Here is a 22,598-nt window from a genome sequence, read left to right as displayed (position 1 = left end):
CCTTAAGTCAGCACCATTCCTGTAGCACAGGACAGTATAGTGACTGATAACAAGAGAGTACTCTGTTGTGTCTATTTTGCAAAGGGTGCTTCTATAGCTGTAGTTGCAACTTCTGCTGCAAAGTCACTTAAGAGTACAGGATTTGGTCATATACAAATTCAGACGGCTTGACTTAACTTCCAGATAAATGTTTGTGCTTTAAACAGATTTTCACTTGCGAAAACAGAACGTCTGTCTCTGTTCCCCCTGTGGAACAGATGGGGGCACAGGGAGAGAAGATGAAGAAGCCCTATTTATTGCAGGAGCAGAATGCTGCTCAGAGTTTTGGATATAAGCCTGTTTTATTTTGTTATATAGTCCAGGGGTGGCCAACTCCCAAGAGACTGCGATCTACTCAATAGAGTTTAAAACTGGCAGTTCAGGTTGAGCTTTTAGGTAGGAGGAAAGCCCCATTTTTTAGGGGTTCAGGTCAAAGTTGTTGAGCTTCTTTGGGGGGGCAGTGATCTACCATAGATGTCCAGTGATCTACCCGTTGGACATGCCTGTACACTATCAAAATGCTTCTGAATGGTTCAAATTATAAATCAAATATCCTGTGATAACTATTCAAACATGTTTTTAATTTTTTTCTAATGGAAACAGTACTAATGCTAATAATACATGGTTTCAGCAGAACCTTGAATATAATATACCTCACCCATCAGACTGGATTGCCCTAGCCACTGTGGAAGTGAGATCTATGTCATAATGTGTGTATCTGAAGAAGTGTGCATGCACACAAAAGCTCATACCAATAACAAACTGAGCTGGTCTCTAAGGTGCTACTGGAAGGAATTTTATTTTGTTTCGACCACGGCAGACCAACACAGCTACCTGTAACTAGAACTATGTCATAATGGTTGCATTTGTTTCAAAACTTATCTGAAAACGCTGTAGTCTGCATATTGTTTTTCTATCAGACTAAACTTCAGAAACATCCCTTCAAGTGGCGTCGGTATAACTTGGGTCAGAGGAGATGGTTAACTTTATTATTTTAAAATGAAAATTAATACTAAATCTGAAGTACTTTATGACTGAAGCTTTAATTTCATGGTAAAATGAATTTCAAAATGTTTTTGATATACCCACAAGCATTAGACAATATGCCATAGCTGTTTCACAAAAAGAGCATCATTGTGGAAATTCTCTTCTGAACACATTGCACTGCAATTTGTACCTGTAGGCCCACATCCATATGAGGATTTGTCAGTTTTTGCATGTGAAAAAGACATTGGTCCTGTCACTTTGATACATGTTTCTGGAAGGAGGAGAAAGGCTCTGTAGTGTGCAGCTACAAAGGGATGTGCTCTCGGACTCAGGTTAAACCCACACAAGATGAACTATAGGCCCTAAAGCAACTTTCCAAGGTTGCATTGCCAGTTTCAGGATATGTGAGACTGAAACATTCCCCCCACAAAAAATCAAAATACTGTGAAGTTTAGGTCTGCAATGCCAAAGTGCATTTAAGGAATTTATACTAATTTGATGTAGTAGATTTTTATCTAAGCAGCTTTGCAACGGAATGGATCCTGATAGGCAGCCTACAATACTTTCAATCCCCTGCACTTGTTGAGGCCCCCCAAATGCAGGAGAAATTTAGCATGCTACCTAGAATGTATCATTGAATCCTCTGTGCGGATGTGAAAGATGTTCCTTAGCTAAGAAGTCAATGGAAAGGAACAGTGAAAGCAGTCTATACCACTAGCCCATCAAGCTCAGTAGTGTCTACAGCGAGTAGAAGTGACTCTCAGGGGCTTAGGCAGGTGCCTTTCCAACTCTATCTGGAGACGTCAGGGAGTAAAGATGGGGCCATCTGCAGACAAAGCATGTTCTCTATCACTGAGTTGTTTTCCAGGGCATCACTGAAAGGATTCACTTGAAGATAAAAACTTTGGATGTCAATCCTCTACAACATGGATAAGATATTTGCAGATAAGTACTGAAAATATCCTATAAATATAACAGCTTGCAACAGAGAAACTGAGAACTTATTTTAAAAAAATTTATTAAAGCTTGTTTTCATGATAAAATCATGTCTGACAATCATCTTGGGCAGACTTTCTATAAATATGTGCAAGTGTCAAGTAGTTACATACCACTACATCAAGATAGCCTTGCTTTCAGTGGCATTTTTTATTTTCAGCTATGTACAGTAAAGCACAGAAGCAAAGAATATAATAGGAATGTATTAATACAGCTTGCCTCTCAAGATCAGTGTTTGTTATAATTATGTTTTCCCTTGCTACCATACAATTATTTTGCCACCATTCTCACGCAACATTTAGAATATTGCACTACATTTAATTTATTATACAATCATCATAGCAGAGTATTGATACCAAACTTTTCATGCCCGTTTCATTAACTGATAAACTATAAGGTATTATTTTGAAAAAACCTAATGCCTATATTATTTTTGCAGCTGCTTTCTCAAATGAGCAAGTGTTTCAAGGCAGTATCTGGACTCAAGCGAAAAACTAATGGAGAATTATTCCAAACCACCTCAGTTGGTAAGCAACTGCAGAAAATAAATTGAGAGATAAAATTCATTAAACACAATGTTGAACACAATGTTGGAGGGGTTTATTTTTTGGAAGTATCTAGTATAAGTTATGAAGCAAATTTTTTAAAAGAGCAGAATTGTACCCTTTTTTACTAGTATGGATTGTATTCTAATTTAATATTCGGCTCAGTTATGTTTTTTAAAAAGCAAAAGGTTATTCTTAAGGCCAAAAAGATGTGAAGAGGTTGTTATCACTCCTATACAAACTGAAAAGCAGATTCTACATAATAGGATATCTGACTGCTTGTCTGTCAAAATAAGAGGCTTTAGGTGTGCTAGCTTTGCCAGTTTCTACAGGTGTTTGTATATATAGCACAGGGCCTAAAATAATGATATGGAAAACAAAGCCTTATGACACATAAATGTCAACCCCCCCCAAATATATTTTTTAGCAGACCAGCTGGGGCTTTTAAAAAAGAAATTTAAAAAAGGTCCCCAATTTCTGTTGGGCCCAGGAACCAGTAAGGAAACTCACATGCTATATTAAAAAGCTGGGTATCTAACTAGCATTTTTCTGTTCACGATGGCATTACAACCAGTGGAAGTAAATTATTTTAGCATTTCATTTACCCTTTAAACATTAACACACAAAAGTCATACATTTTGTGGAAAAATCAATGCTTAGGTAAACAGAAAAAGCTACAACTCAACTTAAAAATAGGTCTTTATGCATTATAATATTACAGTGATATGTTCTATAAGGCTTCCACCTATTTTTACATTAACATATCTTTTGCTGGTACATTTCCAAGAAATTGCTATACAATATTGGTACAGCTTATGATCAGGCGAAATTGAATGTTTGTGGTCTTTAAGGAAGGAGAGAGGGGGAGATGAGCACCTACTGATAATTATTTGAGCTTTGAACTAGACATGTTTTAGAATTCTCTCCCAGCTTACAATTCTGCTAAACCCATAAAGGAAAAAGGTATTCAAGTGTCAATTAAGCTTCAAAAATCTGTGACTGAAAAAAATTATGGAAAGTAAGCATCATGATATGTAGTAACACCTTTACTAAATAACTGAAAATAAAGCCTGTGTTGGCTATGATGCATGATTGGCAAAAAAACAAAACACCCCTGCTCTGAAATAAATCAAAGAGCCAAATAATGAGACACAATCAAAATCTTCAGAACCTGGTCCCCATGGCTGTAAATTTCAGCATGCAGTTAAAAATCAAAACATTAAACTGGAAAATTAAATGGAACGGAACAAAAAATAAAACAACTGTATTAGCATGAAACTTTAGAAAAAGTTCAAATAAATTAATCTTCCAGTATAAACTTCCAAAATGTTCTTTAAACACAAACTGGACCAGCTATGCCAACAAAAAACAAGAAAGGGAAACTGTACTTGTAAAGAAAACTCTAACTATACTCTTACAGAGATTTAAAAAAACACTTGTGGGAAAGCAGCTTGTATACATTTTACCAGTGTTTAATTACATTTTAATGTATCTGGTGTGGTTTTGATTAAGTGCAAAGTATTTTCCCAGTTTATCATTCTCAAGGCCAAATGTGCAACATCAATCTACTAAGTCATCAGATCTTTCAAGCTCTCCTTCTTTTAGTAGTTGTTCGAGTACTGGCTCCATTACTAGAGCACTTTCAACTTCATTATCCATTTCTTCGTCTTCATATTTATCCTCTTTTCTGGATTCCAGGTCTAAAGCTTCTATATCTTCAATGCCTGCTCTGTAGTGAATCATAAGGAGTGTTAGGGCTTGCAGTCGTTCACCTGATTTAGCCAATGCAGTAGACAGTAGCATTTTTTTTCTTGTATCTGTTGTTTCTTTCTTTTCTCTTATTAAAGAATTGTTATTTTCCAGTTCCTGGTCTATTTCATACTGTAGTTTTTCCAACATAACCTCTAATTTTAGGATTCTTTCTTCTGTAGGCAAACCTCTATAAAGGTCTCGACCAATTTCTTTAACAGCAATGTAGACACTATCATCTAATCCACCTTCTTTTCTTGCTAACTTTATCCCTGTACTTGCTTGCTTGGAAGGGCTACTTGGACCACCAGTTTCTGTGTCGCTACCTTCATTATCGGAACCATGTGGCGTGTGCTTTGGCGAAGGTTCTACTACATCAGCCCCTGGCTCACTAACACGAACTTTAGGAACTTGACGAAGATTTAACAACCGGGAGCTAGTGTTGATGATATGTCTTGTTAAACCTGTTGTTCTGTTTGCAGTTTTCAATTCTGTATCGGCACGAGATGCTGGTACGCTTAGAGAATCAGGGCTATCAAATTTAAAAGTGCGAAGGTCTCGTTCAAGCCGTCTTGTGGCTCCTAAACAAAATGGGCTTTCCGTTAGACATTTTTCTTGACATTTTTTGTGACAAACATATGCACAAACAACACACTGTGATGCTGCTTTAGTCCAAACTTTTTTTTTGCAGTAATCACACCAAGTTGGATTCTGAAACTGGGTGTCCTGAAAATTATGCTTGTTTTCAGTGTAGATAATCTGTCCAAAATAAGGATCCTCTTTGGGAAGAATGGGAGCAGATTCATCTTCTGAAATATTTTCTTTTTCTTTTTCCAGGAGAAAACTGGAGTCTTCTGGTTCACCCTCTTTTAAATATTTAAAATGTATAGTAATATCACCGTAACAAAAATTTTCATTGAAACCTTTGTGAGAAATCAAATTACGCAATGCAGTTCTAGTTACTGAAGCTTTAGGTGCAGGAGGATTTAATCTAAATTGTCTAATGAATTCCATGGAGGATGTAGCTATACAATCTAAAGCTATTTCTTCAAGTTTTATGCTTTCATATCCTAAACAGAGAAGCCCACCTAATTTGAAAGGATCCCTACACCAAACAGCAACATTTAGGTACTTGTGCTCTTTTTCTACTTCAAATATGTAGGAAGAGGTCTTTGTCCTTGTCCATTTACCTAATCGTTTGCGATAAGAAATTTCTGGTGTTTCCCATGAATTATGGTTTTCTGTAGCTGATCTAGAACTTTGTGAAGATTCTGAAGGTTCTTTTACTGTTTCTAATTTGTTTGTAACTGCTTTGTTTGTAACTGCTTTGGGACTCTGTAATGATTCTGAAGTGTCCTTCATTAATTCTAGTTTGTTTGCAGCTGGTTTGTTTGTAACTGCTTTAACATTCAGTGTGGAATCGGAAGGCTCCTTAACTGCTTCTGGTTTATTTACAACTAATTTGGATCCTGTAGGTTCTTCTTCTATATCAGTATTTTTTGTTAGCTTTACTGAATTTTTATCTCCATTACTTGCAGGAAGTGGCTGCTTCTCTGGTTTCTCAGCAGATAAGTCACCAGTTTCTAGTGTATTTTGAACTTCATTAGGAAGTGGTGTGATTTTAAACTGTGGCCTGGGTGGGACAGGAGGTTTACTTGTCTGTTTGTTTGTTTGGTGGGTTACATCCATATTTTCAGAATTTTTTTGTACCACTTGTTTGGCTGCCTCTCTGAAAAGTGCCTTTCCAGTTGCCTGAGGACTTCCAAAATGTCCCTTGCGGCTTGGTAGCGGTGATACAGTTCCAGGTGGTTTTGCTGTAGATGACACTGTGGTATGCTTGGGACTGGTTGAAGAATCATCTCCGGGTTCATATGACTTTAATTCATTTGCCAAATCCTCAAATTGTAAATCTAGTTCTTTGTTTTCTAGATCTGCTGATGTCTCCTCATCTGGAAACACTGAGTTTACAAATGGTGCAAGACTATCTTGCGGTACTGAATTCTGTTGGTTATAGCCAACAGGCCTCTCATAATGTACGATGACTCTGTCACCAGCCTGTCTGATGAGCTTTAGCACTTGTATTGTTGATGTAATTTTCACTCCTGTCAAAAAAGAGAAAAAATCCAAGAATCAACAGTAATGAAAAAAAATATATATAGCTGACTTTATAAAACATTCATGCCCTGTTTCAATGAGGACAATGGTCATACCAAACACCAGATTCTGCTGACTGGGAACTGTGTGCACAGAAAGGGCCCAACACATGGAGATCTTGGCAGCACTTTGACCGGAATATCTTGTTTCCATGATGAACAAGACAATCAGATTTGACAGCATACATGTGAAATGGAACTCTGGCCCCTCCTAGTGGTAGGGTGATAGGCACCTGAATTCAGCTCCTTATTGATCCTAAAGGGAATTGGTACCATCAAACATGGCAGTGTGAAACACTTGGTTCAGTAGCTAACCATGTAAACCATTCCTGATTCAAGGAAGAAGACACAAGCTATTAATACAAACCAGAGCCATGGAGAATATTTTCACTATTGTCACTCCAACTGATGATGAAGAAATAAATATGAACTTACAAAGATAGAAGTAAGTTGCTAATATACCAGAATACCACATATAGAAAAATCTTCAGGAATCTGTTTTGTGAACTCCGAATTACTGGATATTGTTGCACAAGAACCCAAAATACTTCCTCACTTTCGGAATGGCTGGTGCCTAATCATGTGATATGGGCCAAATTATTTATATATTTTTCAGGTCTCTAGGTAATAATTTATCAATAATTATTGTTGCATCAGCCCATAGTGCCTGCAAAAACCATGATCCATGTTTAGGTGCAGCTGGAATCTACACACAGGCAATAGCCAGGGAAGTGAAACTGTGAAGCAACAGCTGCTGGGAAAAACCACCCTGTAGTTCTGCCAGGTAAGAAACATTGTGATACCATCTAGAAGATTTTAACAAAAGGTAGTTTCAGATGAACCCCATTCACATTTAAAATATTGAAGAGGGTGATGAGCTATACCTCTAATGTACCTTCCAACCTTCTAGAATGGTGCTGGGGGGCTGCAGTAAAAGCTGCCTTCCCCGCCCCCCTGCCACATAAGTGAAGTCTAGGTTCAAGGTCACCCTTTGCCAAATGCACATTTGAATCTGCATTTTCCACACATACTCTAGCAGCTGCATCACACTGGTACACTACATACCAAGAACAGTGTCAGTGCCTTATGGTTTTGATCTGCAGGCACTGGGGTAGGTAAATTTATCTTTCCAACATAGCAATTCCACGAGTCCATCAAGGAGGGATTGGGACTGAAATTAGTGGACCCTCAGATTCCAAAGTTCTATTGGGAGTGAAGTGGCAGGGCAGAAGAAAGGAAGGGAGCAGCGCCCCCCCCATCCTTCCTTCTGGTTCCTCCACCTTTTTTATGATCCCTCCCCTACTGTTTTTGAATGGTGGGGGGCAGGCAAGAAATGTCATGTCCAGGACTAGCATAGTTTGTTCCATACTTCAGCTGGAGAATGGGAGGGCTTCCTCTGGCACATTTTCCTTGCCCCCCTTATGTCTCTACTGACCAGGGGTGCCACTTGAATAAAATATTGGGAGGGCCCAGGTAAGATCCACCCCACATAATCAATCACATGATGCAGTGCACACACACCATTTGAATGGCAAAGCCCCCTCGGCCCCTCTAGGAGCTGGCTCCTATACTACTGACATCTGCAATGCAAGGGTGCTGTAGTTTCATAATGGTTAGGAGACAGCTCACAAGATCAATATCACTCACCCAAGAGTGGGCCTCTCTCTTTTTCTCTACTCTGGAAAGAGATTCTCTAAATATCCTCTAGGATACCATCTCATGGATCATAGGATTGAAGTGTAAATAAACTTTTTAAAAAATTGTATTCATGAAAAAGAAAAACACAATTGCACGTAAACAAAGAAATGTCTAATGAGTGGAGACACCATGTCTGTCTTTGAGTAGGAACAATTTAAATGTGTTTATATTGATCTTCAGATGCTTTCAGTGCAATTATGGAAGTCAGGTGTTAAGGAAGCTTTAAATCTACAGTAATGCATTACAGCAAGTACCGTATTTGTCGCCCTATAGGACACACTTTTCCCCCTCCAAAAATGAAGGGGAAATCTGGGTGCGTCCTATGGGGTGAGTGCAGGCTTTTGCTGAAGCTTGGACCGACCCCTCTCGCTCTCCAGGAAGACATCTACGGCCTAGGGAGCCCTGTGGGAGGTCCCGCAGGGATGTCTAGGCTGCGGATAGCAGCCTGCTTCCCGGAGCGTTGGGCGCCCTGAAAGCAGAGCGCCCGGCGCTTTGGGAACACATCCACAGCCTAGGCAGCCCTGCGGGAGGTCCCGCAGGGATGTCTAGGCTGCGGATAGCAGCCTGCCACCCGGCGCGCAGGGCACCCTGAAGCAGAGCGCCTGGCATGCCGGACAGACATCCGCAGCGTGGGGAGCCCTGCAGGAGTTCCCCGCAGGGCTCCCCACGCTGCAGATAGCAGCCTGCTGCCCGTCGCGCGGGGCACCCTGAAGCAGAGCGCCCCGCGCGCCGGACAGACATCGGCCAGCCCCACAAGCTCGGGGGACAGCAGGGAGGCGCAGCTGTTCCTCGACCTAGTTCGGTTTCTCCGACCTGCTTGGGGGGGGAATAAAGGGGGAAAATTTCCTTGATTTCCACCCCAAAAAACTAGGTGCGTCCTATGGGACGAAAAATACGGTACTTTCAAAGCAAGTGCAACCTAACTGTTAACAGCAAGAGGCACAAAAACATAGTTTTGGATTAGAATAAACTGTAGGTGTAAACCTAGAACCACAGAACTGAAAAAGATTTTACTGTGTCTGTTTTTCCAAGGGTAGGTAAAACTAACATCTTAGGGCTGACAGGATTGGAACCTCATACACAGACAGGCTTGGAACTGGGAAGAGGTTTTACGATGTCAAAACAAAACAAAAACCTAAGGGAAAGAAAGCCAAGAAGAGTTTGTATTTGATATCCTGCTTTATCACTACCCTAAGGAGTCTCAAAGCGGCTAACAATCTCCTTTTCCCTTTCTCCCCCACAACAAACACTCTGTGGAGTGAGTGAGGTTGAGAGAGAGAAGAGTGACTAGCCCTTGGTCACCCAGCAGCTGCATGTGGGACGCGAACCCGGTTTACCAGATTGAGTCCACCGCTCTTAACCACTACAGCACACTGGCTCTAGGAGGGTGAAGCAGCAGGACAAAGTATGGATTGAAATGAGCCCAAAGAAAATGTAGAGAGAGAGTAGGGCTTGAGGAAAAGGACAGTTACAACTGGAAAAGAAAGCAAGAAGAGGTTATAAATAAACCTCAGATCACTTAAGTATGGGACAGGAGTGAACAACAACAACAGCAACAATATGCTACGTGTGCAAGAAGTGACTAGTACAGTATTAGGGAAGCTGGTCCAGAGAGGATAGCTAAAGATGGATCTGACATACAGTTTTATCCAAGTTGTTTTACTACTTACCTCCAATAGCTATAAGCCTATCCCCTCTCTGAAGATCAGCAGCTGCTGCAGCTGAGTTCGGTGTGATAGTTTCAATGACAACATGCCCTGTTTCACCTTCCTTAACTTGTATTTGGCGCAGAGTGAGTCCAACACTTGGTGAATTTCCTTTTATTAGTTCCGCCTGGGAAGAAAGAAATTGTAAAATTGTAAAATGAAATGACATTTAATCTGGTATCTAATAAAGATTTAATGCATAAGGTTGCTATGTTTTCTCTAGACAAATCTGTCTTACAAAATGTGGTATGTTTAAAACAGGGTTGATCAATAATGAACAATGTCATTTTCTAATCATGTTTGCAAAATGAATGCTTTTTATCAAATAAAGTTGAATATAAACATGTTACGTGAACTATAGCATACTCCAACTCAGCAGAACACTATGTGATCCATGACTTTAATCAAGCCAGTTAACAGAAAAAGAAAACCAAATTAAGATCAGCTCTACAGATATCATATGCTGTATTCAAAACCATGTGGCAAACAATTTGCTTCTTCCAGTACAAGTAGTGCTCAGGGTCTCAAGCAGAAGTTAATCTGAAATGCTGCAAATCAACATATTTTGCATTCAAAAATCTTATTTTACTAAAGATGAAGTGATTTGAAATCATAGAGCATTTATTGCTGTAGGGGATAAACTAAGCTCAAACTATTTCCCATTTCCTTTTTTCAAAAAACATCATATGGGCATCAGGGAAATACATCTGTCTCCCTTCTCAGAGGAACATTAAGTTTTTTTCCAGGTACAGTCTGAAGCAAACAAAACCAGGGGCAGAAAAACTTATACATTTATGGTGGACACTGACAGGTGGGAACACCCAGGTTAACTCATTTAAGATAAATCACTTAGAAGTGTACCTGCACATTTTGCTTCAGAAACTACGTTTCTAGGGCTACTTTTTTAAAAAAATAAAAAATAAAAGCTCAGTGTCTGGGCATGCCAATGAAGGCATTTGTGGGTATGATGGCACCTGGCAGCCCCCAACAGACATCTAAAACTAATTTATTAACAATATGAAACACATACCAATAAAATTGCAACAGCAGCTGCAAAATGAGGCTCTCTCAACAGAAGTTATAGAAGTCATAGAGCTGGAAGGGACCCCGAGAAATCATCTAGTCCAACACCCTGCAATGAGGAATCCTGCCCACAGCTGTCCTTGGGTGGACCTGAACCACTAACCTTCTGGTTAAAAGCCAGATGCACTGACCCGTTCAGCCACCTGGCACCACCACCCCTCCCCAAAGGCTTGGGCAAAAAGGTACATATTTTTTCCTGCTGACGAAACAAAAAAACATGCTGGAGTGTGACACACCTCAGAGGGGTGTTCATTCAACAGGTGCGGAGCCCCCACAAGGAAAAACCTTTCATGGGCCCCTACACCATGGACCTCATTAAGTGCAGTTATTACCCAGATTCCTCTAAGCAAGGGTTACAACTCCTTACTGTGGTCGTGTGGCTGCAATGGTGGCTTTTGCAGAGATCTTGGGAGAGTTCTGTGAGATCTTGCTGGAAGCTGCCATTGCATGACCCTAGTAAGCAGAGCTTTTTGCAGGGGTGGAAGGGTGGGGACACCTCAGGCAACACAAGGGGACAGGCCGTCCCTGGCATATGTTTTGCATGCAGAGGGGTCAATCCCTGCCATCTAGTAAAGGAAAGCAATTAGTAGAGCTAGAAAAGTTAACTGCCTGAGAAGTTGGAGAGCCACTAACAGTTTGAGTAATACAGGGCTAGATGGACCAACGTCTGACAACTTCATATGTACAAATGCTCATATTTTCCCAACATAGAAAACATTCTCTACTGTTAGAATATGTGATTTATATAAAAGTGGGCTTTTCTGGGCATACTTGTAATAGCTTATGTTTACCTTCGAATTGCAAAGCAGTAATTTTTCAGAACACTCAGAAATAACCAGTTTCTGTGACATGTAAGACGCAATCTCTTTAGCGATTAGCATGAATTGCCCAGGTATTCCAAGCAATGACAATTATGGAAGCAGCAGATACAAACAACTACAACAGGGTAACTAGCATTTAGGAGGACAATGTCTGCACCATGTAAAAAGGAAGCCATTGGTTTTACATGCAATTCTGTTCCTCTTCTAAAGAAAGCAATTTAGAAAAAGATGCTAGTGTAACTCATGCTGAATGGTTATTACTCATTGACTTTTAGTTCTTGCTAAATGCAGTTGTGATGTTCTCTCAGTCCTGAAAAAATGGAAAACAATTGATTTTTCATATTTCAATTCTGACAGCCACTGATAGAAAAGATTCCTCTAATATAGCACTTGAGCATGGATCAGTTATTGCAAAATGTTGTACAATCTCACATTAACTGACTCATGAAGTCAATTTTCAAATATTGCAAGAAGAGCTGGGGGGGGGGAGAGAATCAAGAGGGTTTGGGGGCCAGAAATGAGTCCCAATGTCTCCACGCCATGAGCACTGCCTTTAGAAATCTGAGTTGACTTGGCAGAATAGCTGTGATTAAAATGTCTATTCTTCCACATTTTTCATATTTTTTCCAGGTTTTGCTCATCCATATTTCCTCCTCTTTACTAAAAAAAAAAAATGGCAATGACAGCTAATTCTATTATTTCATCTGGGGGGGGGGGAATATAGAATAAATTATAAAACATTATTTAGGCATAGATCTAAGGGAGGTCTCAGAATGCCCAATCTAGGACTCTCTTATGCAGCATTTAAAATTAAATCTCTGATCCCCTTGATTAGGGGACAATATGACATTCCATTGGTGCAGACCAAGGCCCCTCCTTCTTCACCGTCAGTAAGGGCATTTCATTTCCAAAAACTGTCTCAGGCTGAGTGGAGCAAGATGCAAAACTCTTTCGCTTTTCAGTGCATAGCTCTAGCACAAGGTGCAAGCTAGCCCTTCTCTAAGCAGAATATACTTAACATAAAAAGAACATCTTAGGATTGCACCCCTTGTCTATGGTTTCCTAAGTACCAATAGTCTCTTCTGCTTTTCCATTTCTTTTTCCTGAGCTATAAAATGTTTCTACCTCTTTGTGTTTATTTTCCCCCAAGGACTATTGTTCAACATTACACTGTGCTGTATTTTTCACGTTTCAACAGCAGCTGACTAAACCAAATTTCAGTGCATCTCAGGGAAGCAGAATGACCCCAACAGTGCCATGTGGTGTGTGTCAGGAGTGCTTTCATCTGCTTCCCTGTAACTGCTTTTGTTTGAAAAACCATCTAGGATTTTTTTACCCCAATATTATAATTCTTAAGCTGAAACTAAGATAATAACATAGGTAATTTGGGGGGAGGGGGATGTTTTACTATCCCAAGTGAAATTCTAATATGCATCTGGGTAGTAAAATGTTCCAAAACAAAAGCAATGTGTTTTCTATCAGAAGAAGGGCACTTATCTGCTTCCTTGGGTTGATTTTTGTTTTAAAAACTGCGTGGTACATTTGTTACTCCAATATACTAACAGTGACTGAGACAGAAAATGCACCTCAGTGGCAGAAATCAATAGATTTCACAGGTTTTTGTTGTTGTTGACAGAAATAAATCTTAAAGGTTGAAATTTGGGAGCACCCTGGGTAGGTGACAACTGTGCAGATGATGATATATCAAGAGGGACTAATTAGGTGTAAAGAAAAGTATCGGTGGGGTAAATTTTAACCACAATTGGAAGAAAAAAGGCTTTTAAATAAACTAATTGTTTGACTGGCAATTTTATACTATAATTATCATTTTATTTAAATTTTATTGTGAACTGCTTTGAGCACAATGTATTTGTGAAACATATCAGTATTATTTGCACAGTATATCATGACTATTATTCCTCTGCATGCAGTAATTTGACATTTCATCTCTATATATGCAGCTGAAAACTGTCTGTGCTTTTAATACTTTTTAAAAAATGATCTTTTCTGTGAGCCTTTCAAAGAGTAGAATGTTCAGGAAATTATGCAAGTCCTAGAGACAGAAAGAGTGCTACATTTTCCCCCCTTTTTGTTCCTATTTGCAAACAAAGGGATCTATGTTACCTTATCATTTTAAGATCACTCAGTTCTGTCAATTACCATAATACATCAATAAGGCAGTTTTATTTCCTACTGAGGAAATTTGTTAGCTTTCAAATGTCAGCAGAAAATCATGAAGAGTAAACCTCTGTTTTCATCACTGAACTCTGGTGGCTCATATCCTTTGACCTATATACTTTAATATCCTCTAAACACGAGTGTGGTAAAATAATTAAAAGTGAAAAGATTCTACAGTATGATGGCATTTAAATGATTTGATAGCTTGGAAAAGTAAAGATGGAATTATGTTTCTATGTCATTAAATCAACCAATATTGTTTTGAGTTTTATTGTACAAAAATAGGTTTAATTTATGGATTTGTTTAAATGCCACTTTTCCTTCAAGGATGATTAAATGCTTTAGCACAGAAGTAAAAATAAGGAAACAGCAATGTAAAGAAAACAAACATTTTTGGACAATCATATGCCCTAACACCTACCACTTGACAGGGGCAGAGAACAGACCCAACACTGGCCTGATTTGCACAATAACAGTAAACAATAAAGCACAAGTTGTCCCACAGAAGTTCAAACAAACTATGGCTTGTTTCTCCAAAGTTTGATATGTTTCTCTTTTGCCTTGTGCCTTTCTGGTTTGGTAAGCATATGATATGGGATGGCTGAACAAACCATGGCTAAGGAGGTGTGGCAGGTCTGCAGGTTAACACAAAGTCATAGTTAAACAAAGGTTCACAAGTCAACAATAAGCTTCTGATCATGTTTTTGGACATAAAAAAATCTCACTAGTGTACAGGGTTCACACATAATAAATAATTTCTTAGCATATGTGAACCAGACCACATCAGTATACTTCAAAAACCCTTTGGTAGGAAGAAATATGACTGGAAATGTCACTCTCAATAGTATTAGTTTGTAACACAGTTGGCCAGATTCAACTAAATAGCAGCGCTAGCAGAAGCCAACACAAGATGTCTGGCTGGTACAACAAGGCTTTCCCTTGACTCCTTCCCCTGTGTGCCCCATCAAGGATAGGGGGTCAGGAGAGTCCCCAGAACAGCATGTGGTGGGAGGACAGGAAAGATCATTCTATCATGTAAGTCATGCTAAGGTGATAGCTATGCCAGCACAATAATTCTTGTGCTGGCATAACTAACTCTTCTTAGTGCTATTTTGAATTCCACCCAGGGTATTTTTCTTTAATGCTTTCAGTAGGTTATCTCTTGTGCCTTTCCCCTCTTCCTCCCCATAATTCATATTTGGGCTTAAGCCTTTATTAAATTTTGAACATTCTCTCCTCAAAGATCATACACTCCCTTTGCCAGGTATACGGAAGATGGCCAATGTAAAGCCAAGTTTTAAATACACCCAGAGAAGATCCAGAAAACTCAGATCTGTCAACCTAGTTTCTGTCTCAGAAATGCAAACTGGAAGAAAGCGCCTATTAACAATTAAACATTCAGAAAGCATCAGTTTAGCATGTTTAAAAGGGAAGTCATTCCTCAGTAGCTTTCTGGAGTATCACCAAATATGAAGATAAGGACAACCTGGTGAAATGAATTCCAAACCTTTTAGAAAGGAATCCCCTATCAAAGGCTTCTAAAAAAATATGGTTACCATGCAGTAAGAAGGAAGGTCCTCTTATATAGACTGGCAACGAGCTAGAAGGAAACAAGCAAAAGTAGGAGTAAATGGCTGTATTTAATTTTTTTATATAAAGGAAGATTAAAAGAGTAGGCTCTCCTCCAAGAACTGAGATCATTACTATCATAGAACATCTTTCTAGTAACAATGAGAGGAAATGCTCGGTAAGGCAATATATTCGTTGCTTGATACTGAGCTTATCCCAATAACTTGCAAAAATATGTTTTTGGGCAGAAGAGGCTGGTTTGCACATAACGTTAAACCATAGCTTAGAACTACATACATGAACTAGAATAAGCTTGAGCAAAGTCTTGGCCTCATGTACTCTCTCATCCCTCACCCCCACCTCACCCTGTACAGCTGGGAATAGAACTGGCATGTTTACATTAAATTTCCATGAATCCTGGCTTCTTATTACACACAAATCAGGGGCAATTGTTTAAGCTTAAATTAAACAAGTCAGCTTCACAATCCATGGTTTGAAGTTGGCTTGTTCTGAAACTTAAAAAGAGTTTGTTTTATGCCATAACTAACAAGCCAGTATTTGTAGAAATTTGAAGTCTACATGCCAGAAGTCCTTCTCTTGGTCATATGGGAGGAGGTGAGGTAGCATATTAATCTGAGGCTTCACTCTGCTCATTCTAGTTTGTTCATATAGTCATAAAACATGTTTAATGTGTCCAAAGAGAAACAACAACAACAACAACAACAACAACAACAACTAGTATTGCTAGTGCTATGACATCAGCACTTGGCTTCAGAAGGAACAGATTCTAAACATGGCTGCAGTAGCTATGAACCAGAACACCAAGAATGACAATTGGCCCTTGAACCATTTCAACTTTGCCTCTCTTTTAGATATGAACTTGCAGTGCCAAGGACAGATGACTGTTTTGCAACCTTTCCATGGACAACCTGAATGGAGTGTGCAGACCATATTTTGAGAAACTCTGGTTTGAACACAAGCCAGGACTCCCAAGTAAATCACACACATACATAGACACAATGTTAACTCGATTACGCTGGAACCTTATAACCAGGCAGCAACATTTCTGTACAATATATCACATATGCTTTAGAAAGTCATTTGAAACTAAGCACCTTACCTGGAAACCACCATGTTTAGTTGGGTCAAGAAAACAAACATTGTTATCACTCTTACAAACAGGCCATATTGTTTACACAAATAATTAGCTTTCATGCTGAGTCCACCTTTATGGCTGAAATCACTTGTCACTGTAAATCAATTTCAAATGAGAAACATGGCTGTCTGCAAGTAATACTGAAAACTCTGCCTTGTGTCCAATATTTATATAAGCAAAAGAACAGATTACCATGTGAATACAAAATGGATTGTCAGCACAGTGCATCTGTGAAAAATAAATACTCCTCTTTGTTTCTTTTAGGATTTGTAGCTGCTTAAAGAAAATAAACCAAGTTAAGTTTATACCCTAGGATAACATATGCCTTTACAAAACATGTGTTACAGCGCACTGAACCATCATTAACACCTAAGCCATCCAAACAATAATTAATTAATTAATTAATTAATTAATAATAGTAAACCTGCTGTTTCAAGAACAGAGTTAAGAAAGGGGAAACTGTAACATAAAATAGGACTGGGAACACCTTGACTTTTCCTCATCCAAAGTAGCCAAGTTCAGCTAAAAAAAACACACCTTGGTGCATTCACAGTATGTACAAAATTGTGTCCTTTATTTATTGGAAGGATCTTGGAGGGAAAGGACAGATATCATATGACTGCAATCATTATTATAATAATATGCACATCAGGGTAATGCTTGCAACTGTTGCCAGGAAAGGGAAGATAGAGGAAAGCTATTTCAACAGAATATAACAACTTTAAATCAAGGCAGTTACTAAGTAAGCCAAATAGTTAATGCTCAACATGAGAAAGCAGACAGCTTTCTATTTTACATGCAATATGGATTACAGAAAGTTATGCAAGTCTCAAAATTATCCCCCACTGTATTTTCAAATGCTAAGTTTTACAAGACTTGGTATTTTCATAAAAAGTGACATTTTCAAAAATGGAAGGTTTTTTATTTGTTTTGCCTTAATCTCAGTTCTTTCCTTTGACAGGATTAAAGACTGAAATGGCAGACTTCAGTAAGCTCACTAAAATACTATTACTGAGAGACATTTGACTGAGTCTATTTACACTATTATTTCACAACTACTTCAAGTTTACCAAGTAGTTGAAAAAATGGCATTTTATTAGAGTATGTATCATGCCACACCTACTGCAATTTCTTTGCAATGGGGGAAAAAAAACTAAAGGAGGACCCAATAAGGTTACATATTTTGATATGTTTATTACATTGGGTGTCATGAAAGTCCAGCTCAAGCCAACAACAGAGTTCCTTGTGCTCATCTACCAGTGAAGTAGCAGCATAATGTACCCCAGTTGTCTTCTCTAGCCATTAATGCTAATAACCCTCTAGGAATGCCATCAATTTTGGTACCCTACAGTGTTGGCCATTTACTGGATGACATCAATTCAACCATATGATTAAGTTGGCTTGTTTTATAATACAGTGGTGCCTCGCAAGACGAAAAGAATCCGTTCAGTGATTCTCTTCGTCTAGCAGTTTTTTCGTCTTGCGAAGCAAGCCCATTGACAGCTTAGCGGATTAGCGCTATTAGTGGTCTAGCGGCTTTTAGCGATCAGCTGTTAAGCGGCTTATCAGTGGATCAGCTGTTAAGCGGCTTAGTGGCTTAGGAAAAGGGGGGGAAAGCGAAAAAAAAACCCGTGGGAACTCGCAAGATTTTTTCGTCTTGCGAAGCAACCCCATAGGGAAATTCGTTTTGCGAAGCGCCTCCAAAACGGAAAACCCTTTCGTCTAGCGGGTTTTCCGTCTTGCGAGGCGTTTGTCTTGCGGGGCACCACTGTAGCTATTTAAATTCAGAATGCCTCATCTGCCAACCAATAGGTAGAGATATAGTAAGACTGTTTTCTTTAACCCAGTTGGCACATAATGCTAAACTATGTTTCAGCATTATGAGAGAAAGCAGTATGAAGAGCTTGTGCACTCCTTCCTCCTCCTCTAAAGTGACCAACTGAAGATCAGAAGCATTTACAGTTTGGCTTTGTTGAAACCCTAAAACGTGACTAACCTTAACTATGTTTAGCATAAGCAAGTCAGCTGCATAACCCAGGGTTTAAAGATGGCTTGTTTCTACTAACCATAGTTAAGCCCAGGGGGGACGTAAGGGTATGCAGTACTGGCACCTCTCTTTTTTGGTTAAAAAGTGTGGCACTTACTCTAACAACTTCATGGTGAGTACTAGCACCTATTTTTATAGGGGGGGGGGGGAGACAGTGGTTAAGGCTAAGCATGACCAATTGCATTTAGTCTAAAATGGAAGCAAAACCATCTCTTCAGAGCAGTGCGAGAAAGGAGAGCAGATAGCAGGCAAACCCAAGGTTTACTATGGTTCATTCTGTTAATGTTAAAACATGGTTTGGTATTCAATGAAAATGCAGTCTTTGTTAATCGGGAGACTCAACAATTTGTTTGTTTGGAAAAAAAGACTAACACTAGTTTAATTTTCCAGGTTTCAGTTTTAACAAATAGTTTGTTCAATGTCACTTAATGGAGAACATCTAAAGTCTAAAGGAAAGTCCTGCCTTACTTCATATCCAACTACTGATTAAAATCAATCTAGTAATGGAAAATGGAAAATTTCCAACCACAACAACTACTGTATATTCCACAGCCAACAAAATATGAAAAGGGTTGTAGCTTGGTTATAGGTTATGGGCATTGCATGGGAAAGGTCCAAGGCTCAGTTCCTGTCATCTCTAGGTAGGGTTAGGCAAGACTCTGGTCTGAAACCCTGTAGCTGCTGCCCATCAATGTAAATACCAAGCTAGATAACTTGGTGTAAGGCAGCTTCATAGGTTCACCTACCATATTAATCTCAACTTTGAACTGGATAAATAAATCCAAAACCCCATATGTAGCGACCTCTCATGTACAATATTTTATCTGAAGTATTTAAGTTTTGCAGAGTTACATAATAGTATTGACAAAAAAAATTCCTTCCAGTAGCACCTTAAAGACCAACTAAGTCAGTTCTTGGTATGAGCTTTCGTGTGCATGCACACTTCTTACACACTTCTTTCGTGTGCATGCACACTTCTTTGGAAGAAGTGTGCATGCACACGAAAGCTCATACCAAGAACTGACTTAGTTGGTCTTTAAGGTGCTACTGGAAGGAATTTTTTTTGTTTTGACTATGGCAGACCAACACGGCTACCTATCTATAATAGTATTGATTCTACATGCAGTTTCACTATTACCATGCCCAAACTATCTCAACAGCATCCATGTGCAACCACAACTATTTCCCATTAATACGTTTGTACATTTGGTTTCTCCATGTAATGGTTTATTTGCAATGTTAGCATATTAGGGGCAATGTGGAAAATTGCAGCCCATGCACCATATAAATTTGCTTGAAACAGATCCATCTTCCATTGCAAGTGACATTTGAAGTAATGTACTGGACAGGTTTAATAACCTAGAATCTTTGTTCAAAATCAATTATACACCAATATGTAAAGGGACATGATTTGATTAAAGTCTCACTATTTTTAGTCATTGCGCATCAAGCTGTCTAATTTATCCTCACTGCTTACATAACAATAGTATGAAAGCAAGACCTAAGGTGGGTATTTTGCAACTGGAAATAATTATAGAGGACAATTTATAGTAAGAAAAAAACTGTTTTGTCAACTGCCCATGAACAAATTTAGCTCTTTCTGTAAACTTGCAAAACAAGAAATTGTTTGAAAATATCCAGACTTATGACATTTGAGGTCCCTATACTGTGATTTAGTTTCTAGGTCACAAAGGACCATTATTCACATGCTAATCCATTACAATTCATTTATTTCAGTGGGATCAATTTCTACATAAGTGTTTATAGGTGTACATTTTAAAAAACAGCAGTGGTATGGGGAAATCAGAATATTTCTCATCACAATGGAGGTTGTAAGGATTGAACCAAGGATCTTTGATTTACAAAGCATGTGCTCTGCCATGGAGCTATGTCGCCTATCCTCACCATTCAAATATTACTTTTGCATGGAAGGGCTGTGGCTTCATCTGATCCTGTGGATACTCTGTGTAAGATATCCTACCTCTCTCTACAGTGTTGTCACTGGCTTTGCCACCACAGATAAGGCTCCTTCTCGTGTTGCCACCCTCGCAGCACACAAAGAAGGGGCCTCAGATGATGATCACTGGGTCTCGGTCAGTTCATATGGAGAGAGGTGGTCCTCCATGCCACTAAGGCCACCTGAGTCTCAAGTGACAGCAAAGGATCCAAGCGTACCCCCAAGCTACATACCAACTCCTTCAAAGAGAGTGTAACCCCATCAAGAGCAGGCAATTTCCCATCCATCCGGTCCAGGGAACCACCCACTAACAATGTCTCTGTCATATCTGGATTGAACTTCAGTTTCTTGGCTCTCATCCAGTCCATTACCAAGGCGAGACAACAGTCTAGCAATTCCACTGCCACATCCACAAAAGTAAAGGAAAAGTAGAGCTGTGTGTCATCAGCCTATTGCTGACAACATACTTTCCATGCACCACCTTCTGGACACGACCATCCAAGTAGGACCAGAGCCACTGCAAAGCGGTGCCACCCCTAACTCAGAGAGCCGCTCCAGAAGGATGCCATGACCAAATGTTATCAAAAGCCACTGAGAGGTCAAAGAGAAGTAACAAGGACACATTTCCTCTGTCTCTCTCCTGACTGATGTCACCACACATAAAATATTTCCTTAAACAGTGCTCATCTAGCTTGAAGTCTCTCTTCCTTGCAAACTTAATCTTGTCCCCTGCCAACTCATGTTCCAGACTATTGTTCTGCTTGTAAAGGAGAATCTGAGTATTTTCACTAGCAGTTTGAGTGAGTTTTAAACAGGGTGAATAAAAATCAAAGTTTTTTTAAAAAAATAATGAAAAAATCTGTTTTTTAAAAAAATAATGAAAAAATCAGTTTTTTTAAAAAAATTTAAATTGGATTTTTAAAATAAAATGCTTTTGGAGGAAAAATCTTTCTAAATATAGTTTTCTATTTAAGTTACATTATAGCCCAAAGGCTATTCATCAGGAAATGAGGATTTGTTTCAAGTTTTTCATGTGTGCTAAAACTCAGTCTAAGGTTTTTTTTTAATTGTTTAACCACATCGGTTAACAAACATAGATACATATGCTATAATGTTATTGTTTTAGTTAAATAAATTGTTTAAATTGTTATTAAGGAAATGATTATTTTTCTCCTTCCAATAAAGTACAGCAGAAAAGTTGTCCAAATATAAACAATAATTTCATAATTATCTATGTATTTCTGATAGGTATAACCAAATCAGTAATTTTTTGATGTAACTGTAAAAACTACGCTGAACATTTATTATTCCAAAAATGAAACCTTCCTCTGGTTGTAAATATTAAGAGGATGCCAGCAGGGTTGAACCTTTCTGTAAAAAATGATTTAAGTCAAGCCTTGCTGACTAGTGATTTAAATCGTTATTTAAATTGATTCGTTTTAAATCAAATCCACCCTGGTTTTAAACATTTTTTCAATTTGAGTAATTGGTTTCTGGTATCACCATAATGCCAAGAATAAACATCTTGTAGGTTAAAACACAACACACACATCATCATCAGTTTTTAACTTCTTTCAAAACACAGTTCTCTCTTTCTTGCTGGTCTAATTCCTACTCTGCTGTCTAGTTATATGTGTAGTAATACTGCCATCTGGTGCTGAAATGTATGTAACCACTATGTATGTTAAGGGAAGAAACACATATTTACAAAGTACGCAATTGGGTTGTGGGCAGGTGGTATTTATTTGCAAAAGAAATCCTGCAGAAACCTCCAGATGTATTTAGATTGCTTAACCTTACTGGCCCTCTGTGCAAAAAGGAGCTGATACTTTTAGAAGCCAATCAGAAGCCACATTTTGGTTTTCAAACATTTTGGAAGTCGAACAGACGTCCGGAATGGATTCCATTTGACTT

At 38.8% G+C, this 22,598-nt stretch overlaps 1 protein-coding gene across 1 annotated transcript in view; it reads right to left on the bottom strand.

Moving 5' to 3' along the window:
- Positions 1-2,027: 2,027 nt before the first annotated feature.
- PDZD8 (PDZ domain containing 8) overlaps positions 2,028-22,598 on the bottom strand; it is a 39,034-nt gene continuing 18,463 nt past the window's right edge. Inside the window, exons 4-5 of the mRNA XM_083741207.1 lie at positions 9,838-10,000; positions 2,028-6,418 (exon numbers count right to left, since the gene is read on the bottom strand). Of these exons, the coding sequence (XP_083597333.1) occupies positions 4,128-6,418; positions 9,838-10,000 (2,454 nt within the window). The 3' untranslated portion in view covers positions 2,028-4,127. The remainder of the gene's footprint in view (positions 6,419-9,837; positions 10,001-22,598) is intronic.

This window comes from Podarcis gaigeae (genome assembly GCF_964106915.1).
Source record: "Podarcis gaigeae genome assembly, chromosome: 5".
Taxonomy (NCBI): domain Eukaryota; kingdom Metazoa; phylum Chordata; class Lepidosauria; order Squamata; family Lacertidae; genus Podarcis; species Podarcis gaigeae.
Note: the sequence above shows the minus strand (reverse complement) of the source record. Positions and strands in the feature narration are given on the sequence as shown.